Source organism: Natator depressus, chromosome 8, assembly GCF_965152275.1.
Source record: "Natator depressus isolate rNatDep1 chromosome 8, rNatDep2.hap1, whole genome shotgun sequence".
In the NCBI taxonomy this organism is placed as follows: Eukaryota; Metazoa; Chordata; order Testudines; family Cheloniidae; genus Natator; species Natator depressus.
The window spans coordinates 28,941,867-28,954,880 of record NC_134241.1 but is presented as its reverse complement, the minus strand read 5'-3'; the positions used below and the strand labels follow the sequence as shown (position 1 = coordinate 28,954,880).

Below are 13,014 nucleotides of genomic sequence, written 5' to 3'. Positions count from 1 at the left end.
AGAGAGCATAGATTTATACAAATCTAGTTTTGCTGGTGAAATAACAGGCTATCATTAAGAGAGTTCTAGCTTGATTTTAAAACCATTGTAAGTTGGTATCCTGATGTACTTAGTGCAGAGGTGGGCAAACTACGGCCCGGGGGACCATCCTGCCTGGCAGTTGAGCTCCCAGCCGGGGAGACTCGCCCCTGGCCCCTCCTTTGCTGTCTACCCTTCCCTGCAGCCTCAGCTCACCGCGCCGCGCTCTGGGCAGCAGGGCTGCAAGCTCCTGCTGGGCAGTGCAGCTGCAAGAGCCGCCGGCCTGCCTCGGTGCTCTAAACTGCGCGGCTGCCAATCCTGGTGCTCTGAGAAGCAGGGTAAGTGGGCGCGGGGGGGTTGGATAAGGGACAGGGAGTCCCGGGGGCAGTCAGGGGACAGAGGGCGGTTGGATCGGACGTGGGAGTCCCGGGGGGCCTGTCAGAGGGTGGGGGTGTGGATAGGGGTTGGGGCAGTCAGGGGACAGAAAGCGGGGGGGGGGGGGGGGGGGGGGTTGGATGGGGGTGGGGTCCTGGGGGGTGGTTAGGGGCAGGGGGGTCCCAGGAGCCCCAAATTCCCAGACCTTTCTGAACGACAAAAACAAGGAATAATAGCCTGTGTCCCTCAGCAGGGGAGCATTTTCTAGTCAAAAATATAATGGAGGGGAAGGACAAGTGTCTAATCTGGGGAACATTAATCTTGAAAGTGTCTCTAAACAAACTAGTAGAAATTAACTCTCTCTCAAACTGAAAAAACATAAAAAAAATGAAGTGACTGGACAATTGTTGATTTTTTGACGATGTTAAGGAACATGTTACCTCTGTCTTCAAATTCTTGCACAATATCTTTCATCATATCTTGGTAGTACGACTCCCCTCTCTCTATTAGTTTAATGTCCAAGCAGTCATAGATTTTTTGGAACTCTGAGTAGGGAAAACAGAGAGAACTATAAAAAAAACAATACGTTCAAGACTTTGACTGATTGTATTAAGACTCGAAGCAAATAGACCCCCCTAAAATATGACTGAAATGAGATGAAAGATGGTCCTGAGGCTAAGCCATAGGCATAGGAACCAAGATATCTGGGTTCAATTCCAGCTCTCTCGCAATCTGTGACCACGGGCATGTCACTTGTTTTCTGTGCCTCATGTCCCATCTATAAAATAGAGTTACTGTACTTCCTTACCTCGGGGGTGGGGTGGTCAGGCTGAATTTATCAGTCACTGGGAGGTACTCAGATACTAAGGCAATGGGGCAAAACTTTCAATTACTGAGCCATACTGGACAGAATGCCACATTACAGAGGTAAGTAACATTTAATAAATAAAACAGGCCACAGCAATACTATACTATACAGCATAAACACTTCAACAAGCTGTCAGAAAGAGATGAAGGGTTTCTCTCTAACAACCTGTGTTTCAGAAGCAGACAAACAGAGGTGCAGGAAGGAATAAGGGTCAGACATTTTGTTTGGAAATGATCGATTGTTACTAATATTAGACATTTGTTAAGCACCAATCAGCATAATACTTAGATGTTACTCTACATTGGTGCTAATGTCATTGTTGCTAAGTCTTCAAAACCACTCTTCCAGATATTATTAAGGGCAACACCCATAATGCTGTTTGGGGAAAATCTGAGGATCCTGGGGTTTTCAAGTGTGGTTGTATTCATTTTAAGTGAATTCTGCATCCTGCTCTGATGTTCTGATATGTATGGTGGAGTTCTATGGAGCAAACCTTCTTCAGCCATATTGCTCCTTTTTGTCCCAACGAATTTTATCGATTTCCAAAGAACAACTTGTGTCTCAGATCAACATAAAATGATCCACTTAAAACAAACACTGGTTTAAAGAAATAGACACTAATTCTAACTGTTACCTTTCCGAGATACATCGCAGATCAGTTTCCATGCTTTAATGAAGTCTGGATTTTTGCTCTGTAGTAGGACCACACACTGGTAGGCTCGCTTCTTAAATTCTTCCTCTGTGTCAAATCTCCGCTTGGATTCCTAGGTTAAAAACCATACGTAAGAAAAAGTCTTTTCTCTCCTATGCAAAACAGTATTTCTGACATTCTGCTTTAAAGCAATTTTTTATTTGGTGGAAGGGAAGCAGTGTGGCTTAATGGATAGGGTAAAAAATTACTTTTACTAAACCAGTATACAATTCCTGAGACCGGATACCTGTATTTCATAAACTAAAATAAGCAATTCTTTACTTCTTTAACAAACCCAGTTAAAATTCATTTTGTTTCAACAATGTTATACTGATCATTCACAACAATTCTGAATTATTGCTTCATTTAAAAGTAAGAGGAGAACAAGTGGACATATTAGCTAAAATACCTTGTAAAAAGCTTGGAGATCCCCAATGGGGGGTGAAACAGTCAGGAAATCCGGAAATTTATCTTGGAGGTGAGCAATGAGCATTCCAAACTGGGTGCCCCAATCTCCTAAATGGTTTAATCTGGCCAACAGTTAGAAAGTGCAAAACAAAATTATGCATCATATGAGAAATCAGAACTAAAACAGGCTGAACATTGTTGGCGGGGAAGGGTGATTAGAGCTTTTCAGTCACATGGCTTGCTGGGGAGGGGCGGGTAATGCCGAATTGTGCTACTACACTTGGCGTATTAGTTATGATGTATTTTTAAGTTATACTAAGGGTGGCTAGAACAGACGGACAGGCATCACTGGTGCACTTGTACAAATCGAGATAAACAAACTTGTCTGCCAAGTCCAACAGTGCTCACCTCAGAACATCATAGCCCACAAACTCAAACAGACGGCACATGCTGTCTCCAATAACAGTCGAGCGCAGGTGACCAACATGCATCTCTTTGGCAATGTTAGGGGAAGAGAAGTCAACCACCACCTTCGACAGGGCAACAAATGAAGAGAAACATTATTAAATGACGCACTGTACAATGTCCTGCTCTCAGGGCAAGATTTGCAAAGTTGTGGATACATGCCTTATGGATACGTGCAGTCACCATGACTGCATACACAAGTGATGTATTTGCATGTGGCAAATGGTCAATTACAACTGGCCATTTGGGCAAGCTCAGATTTCCTGTATGTGTATAACTGTAGTCATTTTATAGTTTGGTGATGGTTTGAAACTCAGGCTCTAAATGTCTAGAACTCTTCTGGCTGCAACAAATATTTGGCTGTGAAAATTAGCTGCATCCCTACTTACACTCTACAAACAAATCTTTCATAATTAAAAATAAATGTTCCTCTTGTACACAGCATAGGATAGGTTTTAAAAAGTAGAATAACCACCCAATGAGCTGGCACATCAAACTCTAAATGTGGCTTTTAGCTCCAAACTCCAGCAAACAATTCAGAGCAAAAACACCCTTTTTAGGCCGAATCCTGAAAATCAGATCCATTGGCACAGACCCCTGTACCCCCAAGAAACTTACACAAAGCTATGTAAAGGACGATCATTTAACAAACAAGATGGATGTACAGAGATTTTATATATATATAGCATACAAAAAACTATGTTAAAGGAAAATTATTAATGTTGCGAAGTCAAGCACTCAGAAATCAGGAAATGCCAGATTTGAGGTCAGACTCCATGTGCATTTACATATGATACAAATTTCAATTACATAATGACTAGGGCTGTCAAGCGAGTAAAAAAATTAATTGTGATTAATCACGCTGTTAATAATAGAATACCATTTATTTAAATATTTTTGGATGTTTTCTACACTTTCAAATATATTGATTTCAATTACAACACAGAACACAAAGTGTAGAATGCTCACTTTATATTTATTTTTGATTACAAATATTTGCACTATAAAACAAAAGAAATAGTATTTTTCAATTCATCTAATACAAATACTGTAGTGCAATCTCTATCATGAAAGTTGAATTTACAAATGTAGAATTATGTACAAAAAAAGCCTGCATTCAAAAAACAATACAATGTAAAACTTTAGGGCCTACAAATCTACTCAGTCTGACTTCTTGTTCAGCCAATCGCTAAGACAAACAAGTTTGTTTACATTTACGGGTGATAATGCTGCTCACTTCTTAATTACAATGTCACCTGAAAGCGCGAACAGGCATTGTAGCTGGCGTCGCAAGATACTTACGTGCCAGATGCACTAAAGAGTCATATGTCCCTCGATGCTTCAACCACCATTACAGAGGACATGTATCTATGCTGATGACGGGTTCTGCTCGATAACGATCCAAAGAAGTGCGGACTGACGCATGTACATTTTCATCATCTGAGTCAGATGCCACCAGCAGAAGGTTGGTTTTCTTTTTTGTGGTTTGGGTTCTGTAGTTTCTGCATCAGTGTGTTACTCTTTTAAGACTTCTGAAAGCATGCTCCACATCTCATCCCTCTCAGATTTTGGAAGGCACTTCAGATTCTTAAATCTTGGGTCGAGTGCTGTAGCTATCTTTAGAAATTTCACATTCGTATCTTTGCATTTTGTCAAATCTGCAGTAAAAGTGTTCTTAAAATGAGCATGTGCTGGATCATCATCTTAGACTGCTATAACATGAAAAATATGGCAGAATGTGGGTAAAACAGAACAGGAGACATACAATTCTCCCCCAAGGAGTTCAGTCACAAATTTAATTAACGCATTTTTTTTAACGAGTGTCATCGGCATGGAAGCATGTCCTCTGGAACGATGGCCGAAGCATGAAGGACATATGAATCTTTAGCGCATCTGGCACGTAAATATCTTGCGACAACAGCTACAACAGTGCCATGCGAATGCCTGTTCTCACTTTCAGGTTACATGGTAATTAAGAAGTGGGCAGCATCTCCCGTAAATGTAAACAAACTTGTTTGTCTTAGCGATTGGCTGAACAAGTAGGACTGAGCGGACTCGTAGGCTCTAAAGTTTTACCTTTTTAAAGTTTTACATTGTTTTGTTTTTGAGTGAAGTTATGTAACAAAAAAAACTACATTTGTAAGTTACACTTTCATGATAAAGAGATTGCACTACAGTATTTGTATGAGGTGAATTGAAAAATACAATTTCTTTTGTTTATCATTTTTACAGTGCAAATATTTGTAATAAAAAATAATATGAAGTGAATACTGTACATTTTATATTCTGTGTGATAATTTGCTACCACTTGAGCTGAGTAACTGATAGCGATAGTATGCTGTCGTCCTCTATGTGGACCGCACGAGAAGAAGGGGATGAGACATACACTTTGCCCACAGTCTGGACAGATATTTGCTGACAAAAAAGGAATAGTGAGATTCAGGAATCACAGGATTCATTCCAGGCTCTGAAGGGAGAGTACTCGAGTGGGCACAGGTTCTTCTGTCCATTCCTCCCAAGCTCGACCCCTTCTTCTCCCTCCCACCTGTCCCTCTCCTGTCTCTTTCCCATCCATGTTCCCATGTCCCATTCCCCTTAACAACCCAGTCTCCACTCCTCAGGCTTTTCGTCCACGTCTCCTTGCCAAGTCAGTCCTAGTCTCCCCCTCTGCCACAACAGCTGCAACCCTGAAGTGCCCACTATTAAAAAAGTAATAACTTGTGTATTTGTAGTTGGAATGTTTGTTAAAAGCTTCATTATAAGCTCAGTAAGAAAGTACATGCTTACCAAGCAAAATCAGAGTCAGAACCATTCATCAGCACTTGCTATTGCACTGAAAGCAGTACTGAAACTTTAATGAAAGTTTACTAGCACACCTTTTTCCTGATTTCAATAGCCGGTGGTTGAACTCCATTCACCAGTAAACTGCTCAGTTGTTTGGACACAAAATCCTTTCTCAAGTGGACGTTAATAAAACCTTTAGAGGAAAAACAATGGTTGTTGGTGCTATAAAAGTATCCTAGAAAGCCATTTAATTTTGTTTTGTACCAAAGTTCACAATTCCCTAGATACAAGGAAAACACAGTATTTAAAACTAACTTCAGAACATCTTAATAAACTTTTTGTTTCTATAACAGGAAAAAAACATGATCACTCTCTGAAAAAATGATAGTTAATTTACCAGGTTATGAGAGACTGTTTTCCACAAACAAATTGCTATTAAGCACAGATGTCTAAACTATATGTATCAAATGCTACAAGATCTGCTAAGTACATAACCTGCTTTGGGGTTTTTGTAATCAAGAGTGAACCCAAGAGCGAAATATTTGACAAAAAGCATATCTTGGGGTGTTTTGCAAACACTCATATACGTAAGTGACATTACACAAAGCTGTTCCAGTGAGTTATCCTGAAGGCACTTACGCACATGAGGCTATGTGCTATGTACAGGTGCCACCAATTACCATATATTTAAAACCACAGTGTTACATTTAAAAAAATTCAGACTTGCAGAACATATGGGCACTGCTTTGATTTTACTGAGCTGCGGGAAGAAATTCACCCACTGATTCTAATGCAAGTGCTATTAAGCAGATTTTCTGCTGCTAAATTAATCAGGCAAAACTGAATGTAATTCATATTTTAATTCTATTTATAAAGCTAAAAAATAATCAAACTAGATTTTGTCTCCTTTATTGCCACTTTGTAGAATAGCTGCAACATCAAATTTAAATGTTGGGAAGGTACAACAATAGAGTGACCATACCAGGACCAGCGATTTCAACCTTCTCAATGTATTCATTGTCAGGAATGTTTCTGGAAATGTTATCAGCAATTTCTCTTGGGCTCACTTTCTGTTCGTTGGTTTTGGAAAGCATCTGAAATGTAACGAGAGGATTCAGTACAGTCTAATCCTGGGGGAATCTGATGGAAAATAAAATATAACCTGAGTTGATACTACACTGACAAGACCCACTAAATTCCTCTCTTCTAATAATCTCTGTGGAATATTAAGAACTTAGTTCTGTAAGCATGTCACACATGGCATTCCCATGGGAGTTAACAGGAGTGCTACACACAAAGCCCTGACAAGATCTGGTCCTAAAACGTGAGGAATTTGGTACCACCTTAAGATGTCCTGATGATACTACAGTTTATAACAGAAAAGTGCAAAGAAAAATATAACTGCAATATATATAACTAGCTAGTTTCAAATATTGTCTTTGCTCATCATGCGCACCAGAGGTCCAAATATATCCTGTTTTTACACTGCTCGAAACTGGGTTTCCAGGCCTCACTAGCATATCTAAAGTGTTGATTTGCATATGCTATGTGAACCCCCAGAAAATCTGCATGGTTGCTTTTGAAAATCCCACTAAGCACTAATCATCATCATGGCAAATCTCAAAGAAACGTGGCCTTCTTGCAAATCAAGAGCCACTCGGATTGATCTCTGGCAAGGTGCTTAAACTGAATATACAATCAGACCACTTTATGTCTATCACTGGCAATCTTGTTGTGCCATCAAACCTTTTGGCATCCATATGATCACTGGCACACACACTTTGGAATTCACTGGTCTTCCATTCTTATATGTCCATACCAAGAAAGCTGTTGAAACTGAATCAGTGCTGGAGGCGACAGTTGTTGAGTTTGGCTTTGATTATTCTTGTTTCTGATCTTGTCCTCTCACTGTACACAGAGCAGCTGACAGAGATGCCACTGAGGCAAAAATGACCAATGAAACCTTGCAAAAGGGCCATTCTAGTAGCCTATGTGTAGGTGACAAATGTAAAACTGATGTCTGTAAAACGTTGTCCAAAACACCTAAAGCCATCCACCTTGTCAATCAGTTGAAAACAAAATTGAGGACTATACATTTTTGTTCTCAGGTCGCCCCGATTAAGCACTCTGGCAATCTGGGCCTTTTCTAAGCTAGGTTTTTGTTTCAATCAAGTTAGCCAACCTAATCTGAAGCACCACTCAGCACCTAGTGAAAACCTTTCAAATCATGCTAGCTGGTCTTGGCTGTAACCTAAGCTCCTTCCAGGCTACACCACAACCAGCTAGTGTGGTTTGAACTGTGCCTACACTAGGCACGGAATGCTGTTTCAAATCATGTTCACTAACTGAATTTAAAACAAACAAAAAAAGCACCTTCTTTTCTAATTTAGTTACAACCCTGGGGTCAGCCAAAACCAGATCTGAAAATCCCCATAGTACCCAGCATCTGATGAGGGGCTCAGTTGGCTATTTGCACCTGCCCAAGCATTTAAAAAGTTGATGAGTGTGTGTGGAATTGCCCTTTTCTGCTTCTCCCATCACTCCTGCAAGCACAGAAAGGGAAAAGCAGCTTTAATATCACTTTTAAAAATATCAGTGACTAATTCCCCCACATCATGGCCAAATCCATTTTGGGGGATTTTCTATCCATTCAAGTGCACGTGAGGTCACTGTACTGCCCTAGCAGGCCCTGGGTGAAAACGAAAGGGAGCTAAAGTGTTTTGAGTGACTTTGGCTGGAGTGAAGGGGAGTGATATTTAGAAACAGGGAAGGCAGCCATGCCTGGTGTGTACAGCATCATACAGCAGTGACTCTGAAAATCCCACCAGCTGGATGCCCAGTCTTGAAAGCAAATTTTTAAAAAGTAAGCACTGTCCACACCGTCCCTTACAATTTTCCCTTGTTGTCCAAAAACTGGGCATATCAGTCCTCTGTAGAGCGCCAAAACTTCATACAAATCTTCAAAATTTACTTTACAAAATGTAACGAAGATCAGATTTTAAAACAAACATTCCCCTGCCCAATTTTTAACTCACACATTACAACAGTGTGCTAACAGTGTGCTAGTGTCTGAGAGCCAAAATGCGACACTGACTAGGAAAAAAACAAAAGTGAGAAGAATCATATGAAAAATAACTATTCAATATAAACAGGGATGGGCAAATCAGAATTTTAAAATGTTTAGTTTTTATAATCAAACGTGTTATTTTTACCAAAGTGAAGGAAATGTATTGGTTTTATTTTTATTATGATTTTTAATCTGACAGTGTATCTTTAAAACTATTACCTCAGAGAAATAACTACCTAAGACTGAGCTGGGCTGCCATTAAGTATTGCAAATGACGTTCTGATATGTGAATCACAATCAGGCAGATCTGTTGTCTTGCATTAGGACTACTATAAGGAGAACAGTGCAATTAAATATCTATGAGCTTAGCAAATTTGTTGTAAAATAGCATTTCCTTCCATTAAACTTAATACAGGGTGGGGGAGAGGAGGAACACAAGTTCCCAAGTCCCCTGACTCTTTGAATCTTACAAGTTACCCTTTAAGAGGGCCCTGATATTTAAAATTGCATTGAGGACATGAAATTCTGTGAGATAAATCAATTCACTGAACAAACTATGCATTCACGCTGTGTGAAATCTGACATAAAAGTGTGTTTCATGGAATTTGATTTTCTTCTGTCATTCTGTGGTGTTTTCAAACATCTATCACCTTGTGAGGTAAGCACCATTGCACACCAAGGCCACAGGCTGTATTATTTTCTCAGTGATTTGGATTCCAGACTCTTGGATGTTATATTGTTAACATCCAGTCCACCATGAAATGTTACAGCTTAACAAGTTTCAGTTTCAGATATAATGCGGCACTATATGATTCATTTGATCCTACCATCAACACAACATGGCCCGAGTAAAGCTTGAGAATAGGCAAGGAAAAAATCCTCTCTTTTCAGCAGCAATAACGTTAATCAACCGCTCAACAAGGGATAAGCTGCCAAACAGGGGAAATAAATGTAGAGCCAACAATTACAGGTGATGGTATCCAAGTCTTCATGAAGGCAATAACCCACATATCTGTTACGCTAGCAGGGCTTCTGGCTGAACCCCAGTTACAATATGCTAATTAGCTCCCAGTAAGACAAAACACATTTGTGATGGCTGTTTCCGCATTGGCAGGTCAAACGGAGAGGCTGTTGGCTGGCATGTATCAGTGCTGCGCAGGGGTCAGAGTCATTCCTGCTACCACACAGCAGCAGTGTACAGATTTCGGTCTCTTTTGAATGCAGTTCTTGGGAGTCACATGACTTAGCAAGGTGCACGTTATAACAAGGGAGCTTAACTGGAGTTGGAATCATGCTCCTGGGGGTGGGGGAAGAAAGGCCACATGGCCTTTACAATTCCATAGTGCCCAGCACACTGTTAGTCCTGTATGAACAACAGAGAGTTCTAGAGCCATGTGTAAGGAAAGAACGAAGCCTGTATCAAAGTCCAATACAGCTAGCCTTAAGGCATCAGTTCCTCTGACAGTCTGGGACTTGAGAAACTATATAAATGACCCTCAAATGCGAGTACGCATTTGGGCATCAAGTAATGAAAACAAAGTAGACACAGAGAAGACAGTACTGTACGAGAATCCTAACAATGACTTAATTGGGGTAAAGTGGCGGTCAAGAGATATTAAAAAAAGGGCAATACTCTGAAAGTTTGTATCTGTGCAGTCACCCAAGGACCTGTTACGCTAAGAGACAGACAGATCTTTCGGCTGAGGCTGTCATAATATGCTAATGAGATCTAAGGAAGACAACACACATTTGTGAGGGCTGTTTCTGCATTGGCAGTTCAAACCAAGAGGCTGCTGTCTGGCACGTATCAATGCTGCCCAGGAGTGAAACCCCATGAGACAGGCAGTTTGCATAGCAGCTGTATATAACAACCCCTGTAGGTATGCCATGGGGAGACAAGCATTTTGCTTATTACAACAAGGGCTCTGAAATAAAGAGATATATGTTTAATAAATTAATAAACCCTTATTAATGAAAAAACTCATAAAACAGGAAAGCTACTTATGTTGAGAATTATAGTGTGGAAGACATACGTTTATAAAGCGACAAAGACATGAACACATTGGAAGTTTGGATACTTTCACAGCTAGACTGAAATTCACTTTCCGTTAGTTCACAATGCACCTAAGTTACTCATTTTTCCCCAGAGCCTAATTTTGCTTCCTCATTATAACCCAACCCCTTCCGACTCTTCATTTGCTTCCTCTTTTATTTTGCTCCTCAGTAGCCAAAGTACACTCTGAAAAGGGCAACACTAAAACCATCAAGGAACCCTAAGAATATTTTAACCAGGTGTCAAAGAATTTACACACACACACACACACACTCAACAGCAATGCCTGTTATTAAAGTTGCCAAACAATTTCCATTATAATCCCGAGATATCAGTAGCCTACAACGTCGACAAATTAAGTTTTTAGGCTGAAATTTTCCATGATTGATGTCTGCCTGAGGAGAAAGTTTGGTCAAAACAGGTCAGCCACTCTGAGACCAAAGTCAATGAAAAATTGATAGTTTTGGCTAGGATAGGATAGTTCTGACCATTTTAAAAAAAACAGCTCCAGCACTGCAGTGATATGGAGTAGGAACTTGAAATTGGCAGGGGGATAACCAAACTTTAAGAAAGGTACCTTACCTTGTCTGCATGTATCTGTAGACTATGTAAAATAAATAGATGATATAAAAACTAATACAGATTTTTTGGGGGGTGGGAGGCGGAACAGATCAAAGCTAGTCCAAAAGACAATTCTCTCAGATTCTCCAGAGCTTTTGTGACAAGCTGATATTTATGAGAGAAGTCAGTTTTCTTGATTCGTTGGACAAAAGACTTGGTTCCATTTTTCTTTTCTTTTTATGAGATATTGCTGATCTCATTTGATTTTATCAGAACTGCTTCCTTTTTGCTCAGATCTGAAATAGCTTTTAAAAATCAGACTGATCTTAAAAATGTGTTCTCCAGAAATTATAGAATCCAGACATTCCTCCTCTTGGGAAATGGGGGGGGGGGGGGGGGAAATAACTGCAATATATATAACTAGCTAGTTTCAAATATTGTCTTTGCTCATCATGCGCACCAGAGGTCTAAATATATCCTGTTTTTACACTGCTCGAAACTGGGTTTCGAGGCCTCACTAGCATATCTAAAGTGTTGATTTGCATATGCTATGTGAACCCCCAGAAAATCTGCATGGTTGCTGCAGTAATCAAACACACTCTTAAGAGGCAGCAATCCGGATTTATTCACTCTCTCATTTAAAAAACAAAGAACACTCCCAGGACTCACCCAGAACCTACAAATTTGGCTGCAGCTTCACTAAAGAGCTAACCAGGCTCTTACTCAGGTTTTGTTCTTAGCCCAGCTTCTGTCCACAAACAATAACCTCTGATCTGAATTTGGTGGTGCTTTCTACCTGGACTAGCTGGCTTGTTTGGGTGTATAGACTAAAGCCCACTAGAGGCCCCAGCCTGCTCTCACTTGGGCTGGTAATTTGCACACTTTGCAGTGAGCAGGAAGGCTGAGCCACTCATTGTCCTCCAACATCTTCCCACAATTCCCCCCATGTGCCCAGAAGGATGAGTTCTTCCACAATTCACTGGGAAAGAATCGAAGAGCCTTAGTCTCCTGCAGCATAAAGAACTTTGAGATGTATCCCAGAAGTCCTAGTGACACAGCTGGGTAGTACAGCCCCAGCAAGGACGGACTAACTCAAGAGTGGCTCTGCAGTGTGGCTGCTCACAACCGAGTTGGCTCACCCTCGTGCCCATCATTTGGGTTAACTTTGCAATGAAGACATACTCTAAAACAACTCCATGCCATGCATTATTACTTGACATCCCTCTCTCCTTTATTATCCTATATCTCTCACAAAGCATTACTGGCTCTCCCTTCCTGCAGTTTTTCCTCTTTTTTCATCGCCCACCCTCAACTTTCTTGGAATAACTTTGCTGAACAATGGTTAATATTACTGTTTTCTCACAGGTAGTTTGCAGAGCACACGACAGCAAACTATATAGTACGTTTTGCTGCATGTTATCTTTTGTTGGTGGTGTGCAGCTCAGGCAATGCATAATTTTGGGGCATACTAAGCCTGACATCATTGACTTATGTTACATTCATTAAATAAGGTGCCAAAAGTACTGCATTTGTGCATGAGACCACATGGCCCAATTATAGCAGAATCCTGTTTATCTGGTCTAAGTGGGACAATGATCAAAACTCTGGAGAAACTGGCGAATGAGAAAAAGGGATGCTGCAGTGCCATCTAGTGGCCACAGGATAGATCGCCTGCTTCTGGCCCTGCAGTCCTGGTTGTTCTGTAACTGTGGAAAACCAGTAAA

At 40.6% G+C, this 13,014-nt stretch overlaps 1 protein-coding gene across 1 annotated transcript in view; it reads right to left on the bottom strand.

The window, feature by feature from the left end:
* RARS1 (arginyl-tRNA synthetase 1) overlaps positions 1-13,014 on the bottom strand; it is a 28,788-nt gene that overhangs the window by 7,483 nt on the left and 8,291 nt on the right. The window contains exons 4-9 of the mRNA XM_074960674.1: positions 6,592-6,703; positions 5,702-5,802; positions 2,769-2,890; positions 2,362-2,482; positions 1,896-2,025; positions 834-938 (exon numbers count right to left, since the gene is read on the bottom strand). Coding sequence (XP_074816775.1) covers positions 834-938; positions 1,896-2,025; positions 2,362-2,482; positions 2,769-2,890; positions 5,702-5,802; positions 6,592-6,703 — 691 coding nt within the window. The remainder of the gene's footprint in view (positions 1-833; positions 939-1,895; positions 2,026-2,361; positions 2,483-2,768; positions 2,891-5,701; positions 5,803-6,591; positions 6,704-13,014) is intronic.